Source organism: Antechinus flavipes, chromosome 3, assembly GCF_016432865.1.
Source record: "Antechinus flavipes isolate AdamAnt ecotype Samford, QLD, Australia chromosome 3, AdamAnt_v2, whole genome shotgun sequence".
NCBI classification, from domain to species: Eukaryota; Metazoa; Chordata; class Mammalia; order Dasyuromorphia; family Dasyuridae; genus Antechinus; species Antechinus flavipes.
Genome location: NC_067400.1, coordinates 617,323,489 through 617,350,292, shown reverse-complemented (window position 1 = coordinate 617,350,292; position 26,804 = coordinate 617,323,489). Strand labels below are relative to the sequence as shown.

At 49.1% G+C, this 26,804-nt stretch overlaps 1 protein-coding gene and 2 long non-coding RNA genes across 3 annotated transcripts; 1 reads left to right on the top strand and 2 right to left on the bottom strand.

The window, feature by feature from the left end:
* Positions 1-1,275: 1,275 nt before the first annotated feature.
* Positions 1,276-3,709, bottom strand: LOC127556353 (uncharacterized). Its single transcript, XR_007952439.1, has 2 exons — positions 3,611-3,709; positions 1,276-1,847 (listed from the first exon to the last, which is right to left on the bottom strand). It is a non-coding gene; the product is annotated as an uncharacterized LOC127556353 (long non-coding RNA).
* CBLC (Cbl proto-oncogene C) lies at positions 3,525-25,676 on the top strand. The gene is given in 12 exon segments (XM_051989440.1): positions 3,525-3,729; positions 3,731-3,764; positions 3,766-4,175; positions 5,624-5,770; positions 6,130-6,286; positions 6,533-6,654; positions 6,836-6,973; positions 10,487-10,574; positions 18,836-18,967; positions 19,995-20,114; positions 20,374-20,460; positions 25,098-25,676. Coding segments are annotated over 12 exon segments (1,605 nt in total). The 5' UTR covers positions 3,525-3,631; the 3' UTR covers positions 25,170-25,676.
* Positions 17,038-26,208, bottom strand: LOC127556355 (uncharacterized). The gene is made up of 2 exons (XR_007952440.1): positions 25,981-26,208; positions 17,038-17,657 (listed from the first exon to the last, which is right to left on the bottom strand). It is a non-coding gene; the product is annotated as an uncharacterized LOC127556355 (long non-coding RNA).
* Positions 26,209-26,804: the final 596 nt, after the last annotated feature.

Here is a 26,804-nt window from a genome sequence, read left to right as displayed (position 1 = left end):
CCGTCCAGATCTTGCAGGTAGACATTCAAGGCCCTTTTTCTTCCACCAAGTCAAACTTCCCCACAAAATGAATGTTCCTCCCGTGACCCAGACTGTTCTTACCCAATCGAAAGGCCCTTCCCATCCCCCTCTTCTATCACCCACCCCACCGTCCTCCAGGGTTCAGCCTAGCTCTTCTTCTTCCAGGCAGTCCTCCCTGATCATCTCTAGCCACATGAGAGTATTAGTGGGACCCCACCCCGAGCCCCCACAGGGATGAGTCTGTCCCCGGTAAAGGTCCTGCCCTCTCCTGCCCAGGGCTGAGGTTCCCGAGGCTCCCTCTGCCTTCCTCAAAGAGACTCTTCCGAAAGGGTCGTCTTCCTCCTAGTGACCGGATCTTCTTGGCGACGTCTTTGTCACTGTGGCCTGTGTGTGAGTGTGTGTGTATATGTGTGTGTGGTTGTGTGTGAATATGTGTTTGTATATGATTGTGTATGAGAGTGTGTGTGAGTGTGAGCATGAGTTTGCATGTGAGTGTGTGTATATGAGTGTGTGAGAGTGCAAGTGTGTGTGTGAGTGTATGAGTGTGTTTGAGTGTGAGTGTGAGCATATGAATGTGTGTGAGTGAGTGTGATTATATGAGTGTATCAGTATGAGTGTGTGTGAGAGTGTGTGGCTGTTTTTGTGTGTGTATATGAGTGTGTGAGTGTGTTGTGGGTGTGTGTGGGTGTGTAACTAGAGGGGTACAAAAGACAGGAGCCCGTGCCTGTCTCATTGCCAGCCATGACCAGGCCATCCAAGAACCTCTGCGAATTGAAAGAAAAGGCATCAATAATTCGCACCCTTGTCCTAATGGGGAATTAAACCCGGCCATGACCGACTCCAGGCAGAAGGGAGGTGGCCGGGAGGGGAGGGGCCCGCACCGGGAGGTCCCAGAAAAGCCTCCAGATGAGCGTGGGCCGAGGGACACTGACGGGAAGAGAAGGACTCGCGGGAGCAAGAGCACGTCAGCCTGGGGACTGTAAGGGCCAGGGCAAAGGCCCGGAGGTAGGAAACGAGAGCTAAGAGTGTCGCGGGTGAGGAACAGCAAATAAGGGTATGTGGTTGGATCCCGGAACGCTTGGAATCAAGACCTGAGTTCAAATGCTCCCTCAGGACCTGTGTGAGCGGGGGGCCATTTAACCTCTCTGCCTCAATGTTCTCAGAAAATGGGGATAATAATAATATATCGATGATATCCGTATGTCGTCCTGGCTCCTCCTGGGCCCTCTATCCACTTTATCAGCTAGATATTCCTTTTTTATTTATTTGTAATTTAATGTAATTTTCAGTTCCCAATTATCTCCCTCCCTCCCGGATTGTGAAGCTCTTTATACATATGAAATCCCACGAGACTTACTAACTAAATAAGCACTTATTAAGCGCTTCCTGCATACCCCCCCCCCACTGCGTCTCTGCCTTGGGGACAGGCTGTGTGACTGCGTCTGTGTTCCGGTGGACAGAGGACCGGGTTCCGGCGGACAGAGGACCGGGTCTCTCCTGTGAGGGCCGAGGGGCCACTCACGCCTCTGAGTGGGACGGTGTAGACCCGCCCGTGTGCGAAAGGGGCCCCTGATGTCGAAGTCTGGAGGAGGGTGTGACTGGGATCTTCCTCCGTCACAATGTATCCCGAGGGGCGGTCTCATCTGTCACAATGTATCCGCCACAGATGCGTCTATGTGGAGCCGCTGGGGGGAGGGGGAGGTTGTATCCCGGGGCCGCCAGGGGGCGCCATAGTGCAGAGAGCTCCATCTGGAGTGGGGAGACTGGTCTTTCCGAGTTCAAATCCGACCTCAGACACTTGCGCCCACTTGCCTCGGTTTCCTCACCTGTCAAATAAGGCCGAGAAGGAAATGCGGATCAGTCTGGGATCTCTGCCAAGGAAACCCCAAACGGGCTCGGGAAGAGTCGGGCACGACCGGCAGCATTTTGAACATCAGTAGGGTCTATGCAAAAAGGGGTCAGATTGGGAGGGGGCTCAGAGAGCCCTCCAGGAACGTCTGGGCCCAAGTCCAGGGGCTGCCACACACTGCTCAAGTGACTTAACCTCCCAGGGCCTCAAGCAGGGAGGGAGTGGAAATCTGCCCTAGTAGAGAGAGTTTCCTCACATGGAAGTCCCTAACACTCTCCTTAAATCTCCGGGTTGCCAAAGAGAACATCTTAGAAAGCTTCAGGTTGAGTTGATTAGATTTGTAAAAGGAAAAAAAAAAAGAAATTTTCTTTTTCTACTTTGTGGGAAGGGGGTTGGAAAAGGGAATAAGCACTTATTGCCTACTATGGGCTCCTACTTCACAATTTCCCCACCCTGAGGCAATTGGGGTTAAGTGACTTGCCCAGGGTCACACACTTAGGAAGTGTTAAGTATCTGAGGTCAGATTTGAACTCGGGTCCTCCTGACTTCAGCGCTGGTGCTCTATCCACTGCGCCCCCTAGCTGCCCCTAATTCGCAATTATTATTTCATTTGATCCTCACGACAACCATGGGAGATAGATGTTCTTATTATTCCCATTTTCCAATTGGGGAAACTGAGGCAAGCTTGCTCAGGATTTCAGGACTGATAAGCGACTGAATCCAGATTTGAACTCAGATTTCCCTGACTCTAGACTGCTCTTAAATATAAAGTTTTTTGATACTGTTCAATCACTTCAAAAAATAAAAGTAAAATATTCAATTAAAAAATCACGTAGATGGCTCTGTCTGTAAGGACGCCTGACCCCGGGACTGTGCGGCAGCCGCCCCAAGTCTTCCCCTACTCCACTCTAACTGCTCTCGGCTAGTATCCTGATCTTCCTGAAGTAACAGGCTCCGCCGGGTCACTCCCCATCTAATAAATTCGCCATTATTTTTCAGCATTAATTGGAAAATCCTTTGTTTCGCTCCTGATTGTTATTATTCCATCCCCCTGTGGGGTTCTCTTGGCAGAGATACTGGAGCCATTTCCTCCTCCGGCTCATTTTCCTGATGAGGAAACAGGCAACCAGGGGGAAGTGACTTGCCCAGGGTCACACAGCTGGCGTTGGAGGCCGGACTTGAGCTCAGAAACCCGATTCCGGGTGGCCCCTGGCTGCCCCGTGCCTGACACACAGTAGGCTCTTTTTCGATGGGTACTGACGCAGAGACTGCGCTTGTGTCGCTGCCCACGTGCTACCCCGTGGCTGTTGGCCGGCTCTCAGGATTTGTCACGGTCTGTGTGTATCTGTTGCTGGGTGTGTCTGCATGATTGTGTGTGTGTGTGCGTGCGCGTGCTCACTGCTCATACCCAGAGTCCTCTCTGCTCATACCCAGAGTCCTCTCTTTCCCAGAGGGCCACGGAGGGCCAAAGGGATGGGAGAGGGGCGGGGAGCCTCCTGCCCTGACCTTCGTTCTTGGCTCCTCTTGACCTGAGCGCGGGCAGGGAAGGCGGGGCAGGAGGGGCCGCAGTGCCCCCTCGTGGCCGCCAGCCTCGCTCGGCTGCCGCCCCACCTAGGCTCCCCTTTCAGGTTCCACCGGTTCAGTCTGGGCTTCCCTACCCCACCCCCACCTCCAGCTTGGAAGAAACTGGGCCCCTGCCTCGCCCTGCCCAGCCCCACCCGCAGCACACCTGCCCCTCACCCTTTCCTCCCGGAGCCTTAAATGGCTCCTCGCCAGAGCCTCGCTCCGGGCTCCCCATCAGGAGTCCAGGCCCCGTCCCCTCGGGGGGCTTCGGGCCTTGGGGCCACCCCTTTCTGCGGCCGTGCCCGGGACGCCAGGTGTCCTGCCCCAGCGGCGCCTGCCTCCACCCTCCCCTTCCTGCCCACACCCTTGGGCGGGCGCTTCCCGGCCTCCTTCCTCCGGGATTGCTGCCCATGGCCTCCGTAGCCGGGTCCGGCCTCCCTGGGGGTCTGCGGAGGGAGCAGAAGGCCCTGGCAGGGGCCGTGAAGGTGCTGGAGCACCTGGGCTCTGCCCTGGGCCGGGGCCCCCGCCTGGAGCCCGGCCCCCCCTCGCTGCCGGACCTGCTCCCTCAGATGGCCGGGCTGCTGCAGCAGGTGGCAGAGGCCCGCAAGCAGGCCCCCGGAGGCCCCCGGGAGCCCGGGGGGGCCGCCGACTTCCTGGCTGGCTTCCTGACTAACCTGGGCCAGAAGGCGCGGCAGGCGGCCGCCCTCATCTCAGAGGGGGCCGGGGAGGGCCCTCGGCACAGGTGAGGAGGAGGGAGGGCGGCCCCGAGCCGGGCCGACTGACACCGGACCAGGCCGGGACCCCGGAAGGAGGGCCCAGGGACTGGTGCCCGTGCCCCGCCCTCATTATGGGTCCTCTTTAACCCTATCCCGAGGGGGCAAGAGATGTGGGCTGACTGTGGGGTCCCCCCAAGCCCGGGCTCCCGGCTCCCCCATAGGATTTGGGAGGGCCCCCAGAAGCAGCAGTCAGCCAGCTGGGTGGTCTCCACCTGACATCGGCAAGTTCAAATCTCAGCCACTTATCGCGTGACCCCGGGCAACTCACTTAACGTCAATCTCAGTTTTCTCATCTGGAAAATGGGTAACAGCCCCCCAGTACAATCAGCTCCTCTCAAAGTTATTGTGGACATGAGCTGAGGTAACATCTGTAAATGCCACATAAATGCTTTTATTCAGTCACTTTTCAGCGGTCTGCCATTTCCTTCTCCGGTTCATTTTACAAATGAGGAAACTGAGGCAAGCGGAGTGAAGTGACTTGCCCAGACTCACACAACTAGGGTCTGAGGTCTTCTTAGAACTCAGGGAGGTGAGCCTTCCCCATTCCAGGTGCAGCACTCTATCCGCTATGGCGCCACCTAGCTGCCCCACAGAAAGCCTCGCTCTTCTGATCTCTACCCAGAATCCAACCTGTTCTTGGACAAGAATCCCCTCCTCCCTGACCATGGCTGGAAGCCCTTCACCCACAGGCAGCTCACTACCTTCCCAGAGAGTCCATTCCACTCTAACCATAAGGAAGTTCTTCCCTATCTCCCTTTGAGACCCTCCCCTAGCCGGGGAGGAGAGGAACACACGGAGAGTGGGGCTGACCTCTTGGCTAACATAACCCCCCAACTTCTCTGTCCCCGTTCCCTCAGCTGACCCTTGCATGAAGTGAGCCCTAATCCTGCCTCCCCCCAGCCCCTCGGCTTCTTCTCCAGTTTTCGGTGCCCCCCAGGACTGGGCTCACTCGGGTTTCTGGGCTGGTCTGATCCGGCCAGAGGGCAGGGGGCAGCCGTCACCCCCCGCCCCTGCCGCCAGGACCATTATACTTGAGGGAGAAGCGGAGGAAGAAGCGGCCTTTAAGCCGGAACTCGGCGCTGACGCGTCCCGGCGGGCCCCCACCTCCCCACGCTCGGGGCTAACTCGGACCCTCGAGTCACAGAGAATGCCGGCTAGCGTGAGGGCGGGAGTCTGGTCTCCACTCTCCGAACGCCCCATCCCAGATGCATCGTTCAGGGCTCCGTGGTCTGGCCTGGAGGCCTTCTAGAGCCCGTGGGGGATGCGCCCACGGATTTCACTGGGGGAACCGTAGGGAAATTACCCAGCAGGCACTCTGGGCTTGGCGGGACTTCTTGAGGCCCCTTCGGCGGACGGGGTGGCCGGCGGGGAACGGGGGACCAGGGTCCTCGTGACCTCCCGTTGGCTTTCCCAGGAGGCAGCTGACCAAGCTGGCCTTGATCTTCAGTCACATGCACAAGGAGCTCAGAGCCCTCTTCCCCGACGGTCACTATTGTGGGCACAGCTACCAGCTCAGCAAGCCCCAGGCTCAGGACTTCTGGAGAGCCGCTTGTGGGACGAGGTGAGCATCGGTACCCCCCTCTCTCCCAGCCGTCATCCGGGAACCTCAGCACCGCCATTCCCCACCACACGAGCCAGGGACCCTCTGAACCCAGGTCACAGTGGTGGAATATCAGGGTCAGAGCTGGGAGGGCCTTAGAACAGGGGATGTCAGGGCTGGGACGGGGCTTAGAACAGGGGATGTCAGGGCTGGGAGGGGGCTTAGTCCCCTCTATCAATGTTCAATTAAAGGTGGGCAGCTGAAGCCCAGGAAGGCGCCCCCTAGACAGGTCCTCCAGGACATTCAGGCCGCTCCCCTTTGGTACCACGGGCGGCTGAGCCCCGGAGGAGGTGGGCAGGCCCGTCTCTCTGGCTTCCTAGGTGTGTGGTTCCATGGGAGGAATTCAAGAAGCTTCTGAGTTCCTGCCACCCTGTGAAGCCGGGCCCCATGACCCAGGCCCTGAAATCCACCATCGACTTAACCGTCAGCGGCTTCGTGTCCGTCTTCGAGTTCGACGTCTTTACCAGCCTTTTCCAGGTATCCCGAGGGCTCGGGGCGTCCGGCGGATGGTGAGGGCCTGGGGTGCAGGACGCCTGAGCCCCTCCGTGGGTTGGGGAGTCAGGACACCGCCGTGCCCAGAAGGGAGGAGGGATCTGGGTGCCCAGGGGGACACCTGGGAGATGCGGATCGCTGGGTTCCCCGAGAGGGAGGGCTGGGAGAATTGGATACCTCAGCCCTGGGGGCAAGAGAAGGCTCACCCCCTCCCACCTGGGCTCCTTCCAGCCCTGGGCTTCCTTGCTCAAGAACTGGACCCTGCTGGCCGTGACTCACCCCGGCTACATGGCCTTCATCACGTACGCAGAGGTGAAGACCCGCCTGCAGACCTACCTGGACAAGCCTGGCAGGTGAGGGATGCCAAGGCAAGGGGCTGGCTGGGAAGATAAGGAGATCCTGGGAGGGGGGGGGAGGCAGGTGGGCACAGGACGTACCTCGGTCCCTGGAGGAGCAGATTCCCGGCAGGGCCGAGGTCGGGGTGGGACGTGGGGGACGTGGAGGTCCCGCTGACCCCGACCTTTACCCCCCAAGCTACATCTTCCGTCTGAGCTGCACCCGCCTGGGTCAGTGGGCCATCGGCTACGTGAGCGAAGACGGCCGAGTCCTTCAGACAATTCCTTTGAACAAGCCCCTTTTCCAGGCTCTGAGAGAAGGCCAGAAAAAAGGCTTGTAAGTGCTGTTCCAGCCCCTGTCCTGGGGAGGGCTGGCGGCCGGGGGCCCCCCCTCTTCTCCAGGGCCCCCGGTTTCTTCTCTTGAAAATGAAAGGGAGGTACCAGAGGATCTCCAAGAGCCCTCCCAGAATCCTCCCAGTGCCACCCGAGCCTGCTGCGGGACTGTGGATAAGTCCCTTTTCCATTCGGGACCTCAGTTTCCTCCGCTGTCCAACTGGCCTTCCAGCTCTTAAGTTTCTCCCATACCCTAGTTCCTGCTCCCTGAGTCCTTACCCTGCTGTCGTTACCAACAACCTCCACCAGAGGGCAGGCGTCTCCACTCAATCCTAGAACTTTTGAGTCTTAGAAGCACAATCTGACTGCCCTCAGTTTCCCTCTGTGTCAAAGTAGGTCATGATGAAATAACGTCCAAGGTCCCCTTTCTGTCCTTAGTCCATCCTTCACTTTCTGTGTTTCAAGGGCCTTTTTTACTCTAATAGTCTATGATCCCTATAGGCTGCCTTCTGTCTCAAGCACTCAAGTGTGACATTCATGCCTTCTTAGCCACATGATCCTGGGCAAGTCCCTTCACCTCTGTCTGCCTCAATTTCCCCATCTGTTAAATGGAAATAACGATAGGACCTCCCTCGAAGGCTCGCTGCAAAGCATAAAATAAGATAATATTATAAAACATTTTTGCAAACCTTAAAACACTATATACATGCTAGATGTCGTCATCCTCATCATCATCGTCGTCGTTGTTGCTCACTCGTCCCGACTCGTTGTGATCCCACAGCACATCAGGCCCCTCCAAAATCTGCCCAAGCTCATGTTCACTGACACCGATCCTCCGCCACCTCCCCCCCCTTTCCTTTTACCTTCGCTCTTTCCCAACATCAGAGCCTTTTCCAGTAAATTTTGTCTTCTTATTTATGTGGCCAAAGTATTTCAGCTTCAGCATTTGAGCTTGCAGTGAATAGGCTCGATTCATTTCTTTAAGTATTGACTTATTTAATCTCCTTGTTGTCCAAGGGACTCTCAAAAGTCCTCTCCAGTTGCACAATTCCCAAGGGTTGATTCTGCGGAGCTCGGCTTTCTTTGAGTCCAGCTCTCCCCGTCCTGGAAAAGCGATTGTTTTACCTTTTCGGACCTTCGTTCACAAGGTGCTGCCTCCACTCTCTAGGGTGCCGGCCAGAGTCGCCTTCCAAGGAGGTGGCGGTTGTTGTGGTTGGTTTTAACATCACGGCGGCAGTCACTATTTGAGGTGATCTGTGAGCCCGGATATAGCAAATCTGCCATTGCCTCCATTTCTTCTCCCTCTGTTTGCCTGGAAATGATGGGAACCAGTTGCCATGATCTTAGTTTTTTATTTTGTTTTTTGTTCATTTGTTTGTTTGTTGATGTGAAGCTTCAAACCAGCTTTTACTCTCCTGTCTTTCACCCTCATCGGGAAGCTTCTTAATTCTTTGCTTTCTACCATCAGACTAGTACATCTGCATGACTGAGATGGTTGCCATTTCTCCCAGTAAGCTTAACTCCGGCTTGTTTTTTAATTTTGAATAGCTTTTTATTTACAAGTTATATGCGTGGGTAATTTTTCAGCATTAACAATTGCCAAACCTTTTGTTTCAATTTTTCTCCTCCTTCCCCCCACCTCTTCCCCTAGATGGCAGGATGACCGATACATGTTAAATGTATTAAAGTATAAATTGAATACAATATAAGTATACATGTCCAAACAGTTATTTTGCTGTACAAAAAAATTGGACTCTGAAATATTATACAATTGGCCTGTGAAGAAAATCAAAAAATGCAGGCGGACAAAAACAGAGGGATTGGGGATTCTATGTAGTGGTTCATAGTCATCTCCCAGAGTTCTTTCGCTGGGTGTCGCTGGTTCAGTTCATTATTGCTCCATTGGAACTGATTTGGTTCCTCTCATTGTTGAAGAACTGATCCTCATATAGTATTGTTGTTGATGTGTATAATGATCTCCTGGTTCTGCTCATTTCACTTAGCATCATTTCATGTAAGTCTTGCCAGTCCTCTCTGTATTCATCCTGCTGGTCATTCCTTACAGAACAATAATATTCCATAACATTCATATACCACAATTTACTCAACCATTCTCCAATGGATGGGCATCCTTTCATCTTCCAGCTTCTAGCCACTACAAACAGGGCTGCCACAAACATTTTGGCACATACAGGTCCCTTTCCCTTCTTTAGTATCTTTTGGGGTATAAGCCCAGTAAAAACACTGCTGGATCAAAGGGTATGCACAGTTTGAGAACTTTTTGAGCACAGTTCCAAATCCCTCTCCAGAATGGCTGGCTTTAACTCCAGCTTTTGCTTCATCCCGTCTGGAATTTTCTGTGATGTAATCTGAACATGAGTTAAATAATTAAGGTGACAATCCAAGCCGTGTAATATTCCTTTTCTAGTCCAACCAGTCAGTTGTTCCCCGTTGGATTCTAATTGTTCCTTCCTGCCCTTCACACAGAGCACAGGGAGATGATCCGGATGGGAATACCTTGCCACATTTTGTTGCCATCTACCCAGTCAAAGTCTTTGGGGTAGTCAAGGAAACAGTAGTAGATGTTTCTTCTAGAACTCTCTTGCTTTCTCCATAATCCATCGAATGTTGGCAATTTGGTCTCTAGTTCCTCTGCCTCCTTGAAAACCAGCCTGCTCTTCCGATACCTCCTGAATCACACATTGCAGAATCTTAAGCATAACCTTGCTGGCATGCGGAATGGGTGCAATGGCTTCCGACCGTTCCTCGTCACTGCCCTCATTTGGGTTTGGAACGTCATCTGTCCTTTTGCAATCCAGCGGCCGCTGTTGTGTTTTCCAACTTTGCTGACATTGAGCACGGCCCTTTAACGGCCTCATCTTTCAAGCTTTTTAAAAGCTCAGCTGGAACTGCAGGCTCGTTGTGAGCAATGTCCACCTGACTTCGTTCTCCAAGATGTCTGGCTCTGGCTCAACAACCACATCATCGTGCTTATCGGAAATGTTGAGATCATTCCATTATTCTCTTTTCCCTTTAAAGCATTAACATTTCTGATTCTAAAGCCCTTCCCGGCTCTGACATCCTCTGTTCCGAGTTCCTCTTCATCTATGATGATCTGGGTTCGGAAGGTCCTCCAACCTCAGTTCTAAATGTTCTCCCTTAGTTTTCCCACTCTAAATATCCAACAGCTTCCTGGGACTCTCTGCTCACTTTTCCTGTGAACGAATCACTCAGGGGCCCACTGTTTCTCCTGGCCCTCATACTTTGGGGTGGCACAAAATTAAATGGGACACCTGCCCTCAAAGAGCCCCCATTCTGACAGTGGCTTGGTCAGTCCAGGCTGACTTCCTGGAGGAGGAGCAGGAGAAGGAGAAAGATGCTAGTATGGAAGGGCTGACCTAGAATGGACAGGTTCTATTTTCCACCCAGGTTATACCTGATAGGAAGGGAGGCTGTGAATGGCTGGTGCTTTCCCTCCCTCTTCATCTCCACGAGTGTCCCTGTTGTATCCCCTCAGGTACCTCTATCCAGATGGGAAGAATGTGAATCCCGACCTGTCTGAGCTGACAAAAGTTACGGATCACAGACACATTGAGGTCTCACAGGTGAGCTTCTCCTTTTGCCGCCCCCCTGTACCTCCCATCCCATCTGCCCCAGAATCGGCCGGCGGCGTCCTCTCAACCCTGGATCCCGTCCCAATGACTCTGGCCAGTGGCTCCCTTTTCCCGAAGCCCTCCTTAGAGTGTTGGAGCTAGAAGGTCCCGAGAGGATAGAATATGGAATGGCAGATCTGGAGGATTCTTAGAACGTGGAATGTTAGGCCTGAGAGGGCCCTTAAGAACAGGGGATGGCAGAGCTGGGAAGAGCCTTAAGAACAGGGGATGGCAGAACTCGCCAATGAATCAGTGAACACTTCTATGGCTCCTATAGATTTCATTAGGGCTTCCTATCATAAGCAAAGGCTTCCAAGATAGATGGAAAGAGGAGGAGAACCCTAATTAAAGCAATAATAATACTTGGGCAGCTTGGAGGTACAGAGGATAGAGTGCTGAGCCTGCAATCTTAGGAAGACCTGCATTTAAAACTGGCCTAGGACATTTAACTAGCACTATCAAGCCTATTATTATCCCATTTTTACAGCTGAGGAAATTGAGGCAAACAGGGGTTACCCAGGGTCACCCAGCTAGTCTGGACTCATCTTCCTAATTCCAGCTGCCATGCTCAGAATAGGCTTTGGGAGTTGATCCAGGGGTTGAGGGAATATAGACATTCGGATAATGGAGGTGAGAAAAAAACTGAATTTGTGGATTGGAGGACCACGCACGGGAGATGGAACGTGAAAGAACGGCAAGAAGAGCGTTTAGCTGGACTGCCGAGGATGGAAAGGATCGGAGCGGACAAGGCACTCCATCCACTCCATCTCGGGCCATTATCTTTGGCTTCCCCCCTTCCCTGGATCCTTCTCCCTCTCCGGCTTCCTTGAAGTCGTAACTAAAATCGTACTCCAGGAAGCCTTCCCCCACCCCTCTTAGTTCCAGTGTCTTCTCTCTGTTAATTATTTCCTCTTTATTTCCTTTCTAACTGGCTATGTTTGTGTTTTGTCCCCCATCCCCGGCTAGATTGTGAGCTCTTAAAAAAACAGGCACTGTCTTTTATCTCTTTCTATTCCCAGCACTTAGCACAGCGCCGAGGCTGGTAAATATTTGTTGAATTGGATTAATGTATTAATTATGAGACCAGAAAGATAGGTTTTCAAAGGCATTAAAGGCCAAAACAAGGCATTTGTGCTCGATTCTAATGGCAATGGGTGGGGGAGGGCTCCTAGAGTTTCCTGATCAAAGGTGGGCCATGCAGACCTTTGGGGAAACCCTAATAGCTGAAGAGTGGGGGAGAGAGAGATTTAAGGTAGAGAGACCAGGTGAGAGGAACTATAGTTATAGAGCTTGAAGCCTGGAATCAGGAAAATTCATTTTCATGACTTTAAATCTGATTCAGACTCTTCCTACCTATGTAATCCTGGGCAAGTCACTTCACCCTGTTTGCCTCAGTTTCCCCAAATGTAAAATGAGCTAGAAAAGGAAATGGCAAGCCACTCAAGTATCCAAGAAAGCCCCAGATGGAGCCACACAGAGTTGGACACAACTTAACAACAATATGAATGATGGTAATGGGGAATGAGAAGGATCTGTCAGATAAGTAGATCACTGTCACCAAAAATCTGAAGAGGAAGAAGTATTCAGGAGGAAAGAGATCAAAGAGACAGAAAGAGAGAGAGAGAGAGAGAGAGAGAGAGAGAGAGAGAGAGAGAGAGTCCCAACTCTATGAAGAATGTTGCAGAAGGAGAATGAGGATTGAAAAAAAAAAACCCTAGATTTAACACTTTGGAAAAAGTCATTTTGGATGAATGAGAGGGTCAAAAGTCATATTGTGCTAGTGTTTGTGGGTAATGAGGAACAAATTTACTGACCGTGTAAAGAACCCCGAAAGATTTGAGTTCAGCCAGTCTCAGATGGGCAGAGAGAGGATAGACTTTCTGAAAAAGTAGCAGTGAAGAGGAAGGGAAAAGAAGATGACTTTTTAAGGAAATGGCCATGTCAAGGGCAAGATTTTTAGGAGCAGGAAGTATATTTATAAGTATCAGAAACAGAGCCAGAAGAGAAAGGAAAAAAAAAAAAAAAGAAATGATAAAATGAAAATAAACTTGGGAAGGAGAGAGGAAAGATCAAAAATAAAAGTTGGATGAGCTAGGACAAAGCCTGTGGGGTCATTCTCAGAGACCGGAGGGAAAAGAGAGGAAGCAAAAAGACTCAGAAATACATGGAGTGAGGAGAAAGGAGATGGGGAAAGCCATAGGGGATGATCTCAGTTGTCTCACAAACTGTTAAGGCAGTTTGTCTGCATGGACAAATGGGGTGGAGATGAATTGGGAAGCTGAGAAGAGAGAAGATAGATGAGAGGGAATTCATCAGAGAACAAGAAAAGTGTAAAGACCGAATTAGCACCCTGGATATCTTAGAATCAGCCATAGTCAAGATAAGCAAAAGTCCTTGGTCTTTAGGGGTAGAAGTGAATTGGATGGACAAGGGATCTCCAGGACCTCTTTTTTCCTCATCTACTGCCAAAGTGACTCTGGCTTGTCTTATTCCACCCCCTCATCTTTCCCACAATTCTCTGTATACACCAAAAGATTGAACCAGCACAGAACAGTGGGAAGGGCCATTTTCCAAGCATATGCTAATAGAACATTGTCCAATCGGTAATTAGCCTTAAATACTCGGTTGTCTGACCTCAGTGCATCAACTCAGAGTTTACAGAAAAGACTTTCTAGGCAATAGAAAGAACCCAATTCTCCTCCTTGAGTCAGGAGGTGGGTCCCTCTTCAAATTGATCTTCTATTCTCAGTGAGATGATTTTAATTTTTTTGTTATGCTTTTTATTTACAAAACATATGGATGGGTAATTTTTCCAACATTGACCCTTGCAAAACCTTCTGTTCCAAACTTTCCCTTCCTTCTTCCCACCCCTTTCCCCAGATGCCAGGTAGTCTAATACATGTTAAATGTATTTAAAATATATGTTAAATCCAATATATGTATACATATTTAGAGAGTTATCTTGCTGCACAGGAAAAATTGGATCTAGAAAGAAAAAAAACCTGAGAAGGAAAACAAAAATGCAAGCAAACAATAACAGAAAGAGTAAAAATGCTATGTTGTGATCAACACTCAGTTCCCACAGTCCTCTCTCTGGGTATAGATGGCTCTCTTCATCACAAGATCATTGGAACTAGTCTGAATCGTCTCATTGTTGAGGAGAGCCACGTCCATCAGAATTGATCGTCATATAGTCTTGTTGTTGCCTTGTATCATGATCTCCTGGTTCTGCTGATTTCACTCAGCATCAGTTCATATGAGTTTCTCCAGACCTCTCTAAAATCATTCTGCTGATCATTTCTTACAGAACAATAATATTCTATAACATTCATATACCACAGCCATTCTGCAGCTGATGGGCATCCACTCAGTTTCCATTTTCTTGCCACTATAAAAAGGGCTGCCACAAATATTTTTGCACATGTGGGCCCCTTTCCTTCCTTTAAGATCTCTTTGGGAACGAGATTATAAATAAATTAGAGGAACATAGAATAGTTTATCTCTCAGACTTGTGGAGGAGAAAGAAATTTGTGACCAAAGATGAACTAGAGACCATTACTGATCACAAAATAGAAAATTTTGATTACATCAAATTAAAAAGCCTTTGTACAAACAAAACTAATGCAAACAAGATCAGAAGGGAAACAACAAACTGGGAAAACATCTTCACAGTTAAAGGTTCTGATAAAGGCCTCATTTCTAAAATATATAGAGAACTGACTCAAATTTATAAGAAATCAAGCCATTCTCCAATTGATAAATGGTCAAAGGATATGAACAGACAATTTTCAGAGGATGAGATTGAAACTATTACCACTCATATGAAAGAGTGTTCCAAATCACTATTGATCAGAGAAATGCAAATTAAGAAAACTCTGAGATACCACTACACACCTGTCAGATTGGCTAAGATGACAGGAAAAAATAATGATGAATGTTGGAGGGGATGCGGGAAAACTGGGACACTAATGCATTGTTGGTGGAGTTGTGAACGAATCCAGCCATTCTGGAGAGCAATCTGGAATTATGCCCAAAAAATTATCAAATTGTGCATACCCTTTGATCCAGCAGTGTTTCTATTGGGCTTATATCCCAAAGAAATACTAAAGAAGGGAAAGGGACCTGTATGTGCCAAAATGTTTGTAGCAGCCCTATTTGTAGTGGCTAGAAACTGGAAAATGAATGGATGCCCATCAATTGGAGAATGGCTGGGTAAATTGTGGTATATGAATGTTATGGAATATTATTGTTCTGTAAGAAATGACCAGCAGGATGAATACAGAGAGGACTGGCGAGACTTACATGAACTGATGCTGAGTGAAATGAGCAGAACCAGGAGATCATTATACACTTCGACAACGATATTGTATGAGGACATATTTTGATGGAAGTGGATTTCTTTGACAAAGAGACCTAACTAAGTTTCAATTGATAAATGACGGACATAAGCAGCTACCCCCAAAGAACGAACACTGGGAAACAAATGTGAACTATCTGCATTTTTGTTTTTCTTCCCGGGTTATTTTTACCTTCTGAATCCAATTCTCCCTATGCAACAAGAGAACTGTTCGGTTCTGCAAACATATATTGTATCTAGGATATACTGCAACATATCCAACATATAAAGGACTGCTTGCCATCTAGGGGAGGGGGTGGAGGGAGGGAGGGGGGAAAAATCAGAAAAGAAATGAGTGCAAGGAATAATGTTGTCATTATAAAGTAATCATTAAATAAAAATAAATAAATAAATAAAATTAAATTAAATTTAAAAAAAAAAAAAAAAGATCTCTTTGGGATATAAGCCCAGTAGTAGCACTGCTGGATCAAAGGGTATGCACAATTTGATAACTTTGAGCATATTTCCAAACTGCTCTCCAGAATGGTCGGATCCGTTCACAACTCCACCAACAAGATATCAGCGTCCCAGTTTTCCCACATCCCCTCCAACATTCCCCATTATCTTTTCCTGTCATTTTAGCCAATGTGACAGGTGTGTAGTGGTATCTCAAAGTTGTCTTTATTTGCATTTCTCTGATCAGTAGTGATTTGGAGCATCTTTTCATATGACTAGAAATAGTTTCAATTTCTTGGTCTAAAAATTGACTGTTCATTTCCTTTGACCATTTATCCATTGGAGAATGGCTTGATTTCTTATAAATTAGAGTCCATTCTCTCTATATTTTAGAAATGCGGCCTTTATCAGAACCTTTGACTGTAAAAATATTTTCCCAGTTTATGGCTTCCCTTCTAATCTTGTCTGCATTAGTTGTGTTTGTACAAAAACTTTTTAATTTAATATAATCACAGTTATCTATTTTGTGATCAATAATGAGCTCTACTTCTTCTTTGGTCACAAATTCCTTCCTCCTCCACAGGTCTGAGAGATCAACTATCCTATGTTCTTCTAATATATTTATAATCTCCTTCTTTATACCTAGATCATGAACCCATTTTGACCTTATCTCGGTGTACGGTGTTAGGTGTAGGTCTATGCCTAATTTCTGCCATACTAGTTTCCAATTTTCTCAGCAGTTTTTATCAAATAGTGAATTCTTATCCCCAAAGCTGGGGTCTTTAGGTTTGTCCAATACTAGATTACTATAGTAATTGACTATTATGTTCTGTGAATCTAACCTATTCCACTGATCAACTGCTCTATTTCTTAGCCAATACCAAATGGTTTTATTTTCTTTGCTTTATAATATAGTTTTAGATCTGGTACAGCTAGGCCACCTTCATTTGCTTTTCTCTTCATTAATTCCTTTGAAATTCTTGACCTTTTGTTCTACCAGATGAATTTTGTTGTTATTTTTTCTAAGTCAGTAAAATAGTTTCTTGGGAATTTGATTGGTATAGCAGTAAATAAATAGAGTAAGTTAGGGAGTGTTGTCATCTTTCTTATATTTGTAGTGAGCTGATTTTTAAAAGCCATTCAGAAGCTTGACTAATGGATCATTTGTTCATCGCAGCCCTGTGGCCTTTCAAATTCATTTAAGGGCCTTAAGAGCAGGCTTTTACAGGTCTTGAATCCCTTCTTGAGGTTCCTTTTCTATTATTCCATGGAGAGCTTTCAAAGACTGATCCCTTACACATGTTTATGTCTATCTGAAAATTGATGTGTTTGGGAATGCCCGTGCCTCAGACACACAGACACGAACATCATGAAGTTCTAGAAGCTATCTTCAAGCTATAGTTCAGATTTTCTTTCTTTCTTTCTTTTTTCTTTCTTTCTTTCTTTCTTTCTTTCTTTCTTTCTTTCTTTCTTTCTTCCTTCCTTCCTTCCTTCCTTTTCTTTCTTTCTTTCTTTCTTTCTTTCTTTCTTTCTTTCTTTCTTTCTTTCTTTCTTCTTTCTTTCTTTCTTTCTTTCTTTCTTTCTTTCTTCTTCCTTCCTTCCTTCCTTCCTTTTCCTTCTTTCTTTCTTTCTTTCTTTCTCTCAGAGTCACACAGCCAGGAAGTATTAGGTGACTGAGGCCACATTTGAACTCGGTCCTCCTGACTTCAGAGCCGGCACTGTCCTTTCTTTTTAAGGTCCATACTAACTGAGCAGAGGTTGCTTCCTTTCTTGCTTCAGCTACAACAGGTTAATTCCTCTGGAGTATAACCTTAAATCTGGCTTCATCCATTAGCTTAATCTGGCTAGCAAAGTCCTCAGGAGTTAACTTTCAACATACCGTGGAACTACAGCATTGCTTTTGCTGGCAGAGGCCCAGTTCTGTCCTCCCAGGGAGGCTGAGCTGCTGATTCTGCTGGCCTGTGAGGAAGGGAGATGGGCGGGTGCTGGCCAGAGGGCCCCTGTGTTTGGTGGCTACACGACGGCCATTAGTTTTGCTCAGAGCCAATTCAGCAGGTGTTCTTACTTTTCTTTCAAGTGAGCCTCTCTCTCATAAGAAGGGCTGGAGGGAAGTTCCGTGCCACTGTCGGGCTTCGAGGCTGGCTGCCCCTCTTGGTCCAGACTGCAGGTGTCTGTTCCTGGTCACCCTGAAAGTCTTTGTGTCCGAGATGGCCCAAGTCTCACAGCCACTAGGGAAGCGGAGCCTGTAGGATAGGTTTTTATTAGACTGACTGAGAAGGGGAAGAGGGACATTAGGGGATAGCTTGAAAAGGTCACAGGTCCAACTGAGGGGAAAATTAGTGGAGAGAGGGAAGGAGAGAGAGAGGCAGGGAAAAGGGGAGGGAAGAACCGAGAGAGAGAGAGAGAGAGAAGCAGAGGGAGGGAGAGAGACAGACAGAGAGAGAGAAAGAAGACAGACAGACAGCAGACAGAAACAGACAGAGAGACAGAAACAGAGAGAGACAGATAGACAGACAGAGACAGAGAGAGAGACAGACAGACAGATAGGTAGACAGCGACAGAGAACGACAGACAGAGAGACAGAGACAGAGAAACAGAGAGACAGACAGACAGAGAGACAGAGACAGACAGACAGACAGACAGACAGAGACAGACAGAGAGACAGAGACAGAGACAGAGAGACTGAGTGAGATTGAAAATTGTCGAGGGAAGAGAGCAATGGCAGGTGCAATCTGATGGTTAGTCTCAGCGAGGAGAAAGGCTACACGGTCATCAGAGCCTCCATTAAAGAAGGAGAGAGGGGAGGTAGGGACAGATAGCCATGTTGGCTGGTTCTGAGATGTGGAGAAAAGGATTTCTGCTAGGAATGGGCTCACTTTTCCCCCTGAGGCCATGAGAACGCTGCAGGGGCAGGCAGGAGCAGGAGGAAGAGCTCGCAATGGCCCATGTGGGCAGTGAGGTGGACGGCCCCCGGGGCTGCCTCGCTGCAGAGAAATCCCAGTTGAGACTGGCTTCCATAAATGTGGAGGCTTCTCTCGGCTTCATAATTCTCTCCCGTTCTGGTCAACATCACGGGAGAAGGAGCAGCGGAAACCCATGGTGAGAGATGTCTGGGGTCACAGGGGCAAAGTTTGGGGGTGAAAAGGCGATCCGGGAGGGTTTCTCACAATGTAAAATCAGAGCACGTCGGAGCCAAAGGGACCTCAGACAGAGATAATCCGGGTCTTCCCTGCCTCGTTTTACAGATGGGCAAACTGAGTTCCAGAGAGGGGAGTTAGTGGGCCCGGTCCAGCCCCCGACCTTCTGGGTGAGCTGAGGCTGCCCTTTTCCCCCTGCTCTGGGCCTCAGTTAGGCGTGGGGGGTGCGGGGGTCTCCAGTGACCCCCCCTTCTCTAAGCCTCTATTTGGTCCGCCCCCTCCAGGACCAGTTTCGGCTCTACTGCACCATGAACTCCACCTTTGAACTGTGCAAGATCTGTGCGGAAAGGAACAAAGACACGAGGCTGAAGCCCTGTGGCCACCTCCTGTGCTACCCCTGCCTGGAGGGCTGGCAGGTGCGCTCTGGGAGGGGAGGAGGCGGGAGAGGGGGGGCCCTCACCACTGCCCCTTTCTGTGCCCCCTCTCGGCATCCTTCTGGACGGACTTCTCCCGGTGTCTTTCTCTGCCATTTACCTCTGTTTTTCTCTTTCCCATCTCCATCAATTTTTGTTTTCTCATGCCGGTTCTCTTTTCTCTTTCCTCTCTCTGTCTCTCTGTCTGTCTTTGTGTCTCTCTATCGCCTCTTTCTCTTTCCCCTTCTTTCTCTTAATCTCTCCTTTCTTCCTCCTCTCTCTCTATTCTCTCTCCCCCTTCTTTTTCTTTTTACTCTTCTTCCTTTTCCTCTTCTTCTTTCTTCTTCCTTTTCTTTTTCTTCTTCTTTCTTTCTTCTCTTCCTCCCCCTTCTTGTCCTCTTCCTTCCCCTTTTCCTCTTCCTCTTTTTCCTCCTGCCCTTCCTCTTTCTCCTCCTCCTCCTTTTCCTTCTCTCTGAACCCATTCTCATCCTTCCCATCCCTGATCTGGTTCAGTCTCTCTCACTCCCTTTCTTTATTCCTGTCTCTCTCTCTCTCCTCTGTTCAGCTGAGAACTGGCCCATGTGGCCCGAGTTCTGCTCCAACCCTGATTCGTGATTCGGAAACTGTGCCCTCGTGCCTGTGTCTCCATCTCATCTCTTTCCACAGTGTGTCTTCTGTCTGTCTCACTCTCCTTCCGAGTCCCAACCGCTCTGTCTTTCATTCCTTCTCAACCTCTTCCTCTCCATCCCTCCGTCTTTGTCTTTCTTTCTCCCCACGTGTCTTTCTCTCTCTTATTCTCTCCATCTCAGTCCCTCTCCATATTTTCTCATGTCCCTTCTCCCAATCCCCTCTCCCCAATTCCTTTTCCCATTTGGTTTCGACCCTGGGCAATCAACCGTGTGTTAGTCCATAAATATTTATTAAGCACCTACTATGTGCCAGGCATTATACTAATTGCTAAAGCTGGACATTAAGCGCAAGGTTACAGGAAGAGCTTACAGACCCTGACTTTGCTCCATCCAACTCCCAGAAATCCCCAGGTCACACGTGCCCCTTTTGCAGACATGAGATTCAGGGATGGGAGGCTGTGACCATCCAGCCTTTTTCTGGAGACTCACAAGACCAGAAACATAAGGAGACTTTGATTAAGGTGAGATGGGGCTGAGGAGGAAGGTGGTCTGAGGGAGGAGAGTGGCGGAGGAGGGGCAGGAGCCAAAAAGAGGAGAAAAATTGGTGGTGGAGGAGGAGATGAAGGAGAGGGAGATACTTGCAGAAGCCAAAATTGAGAAGAGGGAGAAGACTGGGAGAGGGAAAGGTTGGAGGTAATGGGTCATGGGTGGGGGGAGAGCTGAAGGGGTAGTGAAAAGGAAAATAGAAGAAATGCTGATTCCCTCCACTGTCTCTTCAAGGTGGACTCCAGGGATATCCCTCTCAGAGCTCCGGCCCTGCCCCCAAAACCTGACCTGTCCCATGGGAGAGATGGAGACCGTGAACGGGTGAGTGATGTCCCCTACCCGCCCGGCCAGCCTTCACCCCTCCTGAGGATGGCCATTCTTACAGTCCACTGGATGTGGTGGGAAGGACCCAAGAACTCAGCCTAGCTCTTCTACCACATGACCTTGGGGTTTTGCCTTCACTGCCCCAACTCTAAAATAAGATTGCATGATCTGTGAGGTTTTCTCCTTTTTGACATCCCCTGTTCTAACCCCCTCCCAGCTCTGATATCCCCTGTTTCAGGACCCTCCCAGCCCTGACATCCCCTGTTCTAAGACCTTCCCATCTCTGACATCTCTTGTTCTAAGGCCCCTCCCAGCCCTGAAATCACCTGTTCTAGGGTCCCTCCCAACCTTGACATTCCCTGTTCTAAGACCCTGCCAACCTTGACATCCCCTGTTCTAGGGTCCCTCCCATCCTTTAATTCTGAGAGACCAAACTAGATTCAGCTAGACTAGAGCTGAATAAAGGTCCCGGGCGATCGGCCTAGAAGCCTTTTCTGAGCCTGGACGGTCAGTGGTGGCGGCCGATGGGTCCGGGCGGTTACAGAGCCACGGGCAGCCCCAAGAGGCTGACGCCCTTTCTCCTCGGCTGTTGTTCTTCCCCAATCCCCCCTCCCATTCTGCCTTCCATTTGCCGCTTGGACCCGGCTCCATATTTGGCTGGAACTGGCAGGCTGTCCTTCCCCCTTCCTGCCGGCCCTCTGTTTGCCCAGGCGAGGCTGTGTTCTCTTGCTTCCTGAGCTCTTGTTTGTTTGAAGAGGGGCCAGCTATTGATTTCAAGGATTTGATCTCTCTCTATTACCCAAGTGCCCTCCCCCTGCCAACACCCCTCCACACACACACACTCCGACTCCCTTATTCCCACTTAACCAGGGTGCAGGTGGAGACACTCAGAACTAAAGGGCTCTTAGTGTACAGAAACCAACCCCCAAGTCGGAAAGCGAAGGGGCGGGCCCAGGGCTATTTATATTTATCCTAGGATATCAGACAGGATATCAGAGCTGAGAGAGCTCTTAAAGCAGAAAATCCAGCTAGTCAAAGGCCTAGAGACTGTCTGAGGTAGAAGGACCCCGAGAACAGGGAACACGGAGCTGAACGGGACTTTGGAACCCAGTGTCAGGGATGAGACAGAGCTTGGAAGATAGGAGGTCAGTGTTGTGCAGAGGCAATCAGGGTTAAGTGACTTGCCCAGCGTCACACAGCTAGTAAGTGTCTGGGGCCGGATTTGAACTACCGACCACAGGCTGGTACTTTGTCCACTGTGCATCCAGCTGTTCCACATAGGATATCAATTCTAAAAGGACTTGAGCACATTAACATAGAAGGAAAAAAAAAAGAAAAAAGAAATAAAAATTAAAAAAAAAAAAAAACATAGAACGTCAGAGCTAGCAGTGACTTTAGAACAAGGAATGTCAGAGTTGGGGAGAGAACCTTATTTAGGGTCCCATCCAGTTACTCACTGTTTTCCTATAGGGGCAACAGTTCTACCCATAGTTCAGGTTATTCTATGGATCTGCAGTGCCCAAACCACAGCTCAGAAACAAAACTACACAAGTCCCCCCTGGTGGGGTGCTTTAAGTTAAGCAGTAGATGCAACTAGCTCAAAGCAAAGGTCTTAACTTTGGCATTGTAAGAAAAAGAGTAAGAAAAAAACCTGAGGCACATTCTCCCACAAAAATAGTCAGTGTGAAAAGGGACGCATAGAGAACAGTAATACAGAATCCCTGGCTTCCTTCAAAGCTTTTTTTTTTTTTTTGGAGGGGGGGGTTGGTTGGCTGAGGCAATTGGGGTTAAGTGACTTGCCTAAGGTCACACAGCCAGGAAGGGTTAAGTGTCTGAGGACAGATTTGAACTCACATCCTCCTGACTTCAGGGCTGGTGCTCTATCCACTGCACCCCCTAGCTGCCCTGAGGCTCATCTTAAAGTCACCTTCTGAAAAGGACCTTCCTAGATTTCCCCCAACCCCCTCAAACCCAACATACACAACTGCTAGTATTTTCCATCTACTCAATCATGTGAATTGCACATACCATTTTATGTACTTTTTGTCTCTTCTGCCTTCCCATTAGAATATAAGCTTCTCGAGGGCAGGACTATTTTTTCCATTATTTTGTATCTCTGATTTTCATGCCCATTGTTGTTGCTGTTCAGTGGTTTCAATCCTGTGACTTGTCTAGAGTCACACGACGACTAAATGTCTGAGGTCAGATTTGAACTCAGGAAGATGAGTCTTTGGTGACTAAACCGCTTAGTTACTCACCGTTACACATCTATTGGCTATAAGTGCGACTCTCTGTCAATGTCCTAAGCATTTACTATGCATAAAGTCAACACATATTCTACTTCTGGCCCTGCTGGACCCTGATATCCTTTCTCTTCACTTGATGTTATTCCCCTTGGACGCAGGATCTCAACTGGGGAGGTCACTCCAGCTTTGCTACTCTCTATAGCTTAACTCCCAATTGCTGAGATGAATTATTTTTCTTTTGAGTGGGATGCTGTCTTTCTTGGGAGGCAAAAAAACAGATGGAGGGGCAATCAGTCTATCAGTGAGTCTATATTTAGTAAGTGCCTACTACGTTTCAGGCACTGTGCTAAGCACTCGGGATCCAAATAAGAAAAAAAAAAAAAAAAAAGCCAGTCCTGGATCTCTGGGACCTTCCAATCTAATGGTAGGTAGCATTTATAGGAAAGGAAAAGGAAAGGGCAAGGAAGGGAAAGGAGGAGACTTCCTCTGCCCCCTAGAGGGAAGGAAAGTATTCCCTCTCGGGGGCTGGATTCTTCTTCCATAGTTGGTTCTCTTCTCTACTGCCAAAAGTCCCCCTCAGAACTTCCCAGAGTTAACAAGTTTGCTTTGGGAACACAAGCTTGTTTTTTTTAAGTCCAACCACAGGAAAGATTGCATCAAAGAGAATTTCTTCACACTTGGTACAGGTGTAAAAAAGTGAAAACCCTTCTTTGACCTTAGTTTAAGGCGATTCCGTTTCATGGCCTTCTGAAATGGCCACTGAGCTTTGGGGATTTCTTTATCTGGTCAGGGAGGATCACAGATTTGGAAGTGAGAGACCAGATAGTCTGACATCTTGACAGAGGAGGTGGAAAGAATTTAAATTACTCACCCAGCATCCCCCGAGGAGTGAATATCAGAGGTAGAATCTGAACTCATGTCCTTTTATCTCAGAATCGGTGCTGTTCCCACCGTATCAAGAAAAACCAATTCAAATGATCAGGAGTGTCTTCTGACCCAAGGGCACGCACACCAGGAAGAAATTTCTAAAAAGTAAAGCTGCCCCAAAGCTGCTAAGAGGAGCCATCGAAAGACCGAGGGATATTTAGACTGGAGGAGATTAAACTCAAGGGGAACACGATTGCTCTCTAAGGACTTGGTAGTGTCTGAGGACAAGATGATGTCAGAGCTCCGTGGCTCCAGGCTGTTCCCTCTACACTTGTATCACCCTGCTCTCTGGAGTATAGGATGCAGTAGGAGAGATGAGCTCATGATTGGAGCAAGTAAGACCAACCTAGGACTTTGGCTCGGAATATCGGAGATGGAAGGGCCTTTTCCCACGCCCTCCTTTTGATAGATGGAGAGACTGAGGCTTCAAGTAGTCACTGCTTGTAGCTACGTAGCCTATCAGTAGCACCGGACTCCTAGTCCAGGGTCGTCCCCATCCCACCAGCCGGTGTCCCATTCGCAGGGGGAGAATGAGACACTCAGAGCCCCGGGGCTGGGAGGCAAGCCACCTAGAAGTGGGTCCCACCTTTCTTCCTCTTTCTCATGTCCTTTTGAGCAAGCCAGGGGCAGCCAGAGCCCCCACCCTGGAGAGAGGAGGACTCACTTTCCTGAGTTCAAGTGCAGCCTCAGACACTTCCTAGCTGTACGACCCTGGGCAAATCACTTTACCCTATTTACCTCAGTTTCCTCATCTGTAAAACGAGCTGGAGAAGGAAAGGCCAAACAGATATGTTTGCCAAGAAAACCTCAAGTGGGGTCAAAAAGTTGGACACAAGTGAAAAAGTGACAGAACAGTAATAAAATAGGCAGGTCATTGTCTCTTTCAGATCTCTGATTTCCTTATCTGACAGATGAAAGGGTAGGAGAAAAAAAACCTCAGGCTCTGAATGACATTTCCTGATTCTGCCACCTTTCTTCTAGACCTCAGGCTCTTCTTCACCTTTCTTGCACCTGCAAAGACTGTGGTTCCCACTGGCTTTCCCTCAGACTCCTTTGCCTCTGTTTCCTGGGACCCAGTCAGACCAGGGGCGGCCGAATGAGGGTGGGGGACTGGGTTCAGTTCTTAAATGGGATCAGACTATCTGGGAAAAGGACCATAGACTAAGTCCCTAAGGTCCTCAAAGTGGAGGACCTGAGTCCTCGGAGAGAGGCTTAAACCTGGGAAGAAGTGTATTGGATGAGCAGGAGGAACAGAAGTTTCTCCCAGATCCAGGTGCAGTGAGGGAACTAGACCGATGGAAGGGACTCAAGAGAATAAACTGCTGGAATCTATCTCTGACAGATTTAATCTATCTCTAACAGATTTCTAATTGATCAGTCCTGAGGGCAGGAGACTGCTCCCACTTCTCTGTACCCCTCTGGGCAGCCTTCTCTGACCAACCTCCCCCTTCTCTTTTACAGCCCCCAACCAGAACTCAGGAGCCAGAAGCCAAGGAGCCTCATCCAGGGAATGAGAGACTTGGACTGGAGTGAGCGCTGAGCCTCCCATCCCCTCCAAAAATCAATAAGTCTGTAGGGCCAGGAACAGCAGAAACCTGAGATCGAGCTCAGAATCCAGCTCCAGAGAGGGGAAAGTCTCCCAGTTCAGTCAGGGCACGATGACTAAAGAAATTCCAAAACCCAAAACTTAGATGCCAGAGCACCCAGCCAAAAGCTAGAATCCAGATTAAATTCATAACCTCCACAGAACATAGGGACGAGAATCCAGAACCCAAGACCAGGCGGATTCCAAAGCTCACAAGCCCATGGAGCCCAGGCAGAATCTAATAGAACTCAGAGCCTGGGCAAAGAGAGCCCATAAGCTCAAATCTCAGAGTCCAGAACACAAAGAGAACTCCAGACCCACAGATGACCTAGAACAGAGTCCAGAACCCAAAGAGACCAGAACTCAGCATTTGGCCTCCAGAGAGCTGACTCACTAAAAGTCCTTGAAATGAAGTGGGAGAGACTGTGATTAGAAATTAAATCCATGAGAAAGGAGTGCTAATGTGTGTCTGTATCTTTTAAAAGTCATACAAATGGCTGCCGTTATTATTGTTGGAAATGAGGGGGAACCCAGTGGCCTGTGCGGGAGATCCCCCAAGTAGCCAGCAGAGGTCAGATGGACACTTGGCAGGAGGACTTCAGGGCCCCACCCCTGCTCAGGCTTTCTCATCCATCAAAAGGCAGGTGGTATTTCCATTCTGGCCTCCACAGTCAGGGACCCAGAATTAGAATCACCGACAGAGCAAGAGGAGACATTTATTCCATGAGGGAAATAGGGGGGTGGGGGGAAGGGACTCACCCTCCGGGGTCAGAGAGCAGCTGACAGGCGGGATTTGAACCCAGCTCATTTCCTCTTCCATAATGCCACAAGAAGTGGCAGCCCTTTCTCCCCATCAGAGATCCAGTTATCCCAGCTACAAGGGAACAACAGGCTCTTCCACCTGTCCTAGGTCCAGCAGGCCTGATTTTGCACCCCGGCCTTCCCCTTGCTTAGGCTCTTCCACCTGTCCCAGGTCCAGCAGGCCTGATTTTGCACCCCAGCCTTCCCCTTCCTTAGCCTGCCCTCCCCCTGGAGAGGGCAGGGCCAGCCCGAGGAATGAGGAGGAGGGGCGAATTCCTCAGATTCCTGAAAAGGGGGAGGGCACGATCTGCTGCTGCCCCCTTAGTGCAGCCCAGCCTAGGGCTGGGAGTCTGGGAGTCTGGCAGACTCCCGCCCGCCACTCAGCCTAGCCCACTGGTTACACTGGAAGAACTCAACCCATGTCACTGTCAGATTGGAAGAATCCAGCCTAGGACACTGTTACACTGGAAGAACCCAGCCTAAGACATTGGTTACATGGAAGAACTCAGCCTAGCACACTGGTTACACTGGGAACAACCAGTCAAATTGGGAGAATCCAACCTAGGTTACTGGTCAGACTGGGAGAATCCCACCCAGATCACTGGTCAAACTGGAAGAACCCGATCAAGAACACTGGTTACACTGGAAGAACTCATCTAGGTCATTGGTTAGACTAGGGGCACCAATTGAATTGGGAGAATCCAACCTAGGTTACTGGTCAGACTGGGAGAACCAAGCCCAAGTCACTGGTTAGACTAGAAGAACCCAGCCTAGGACACTGG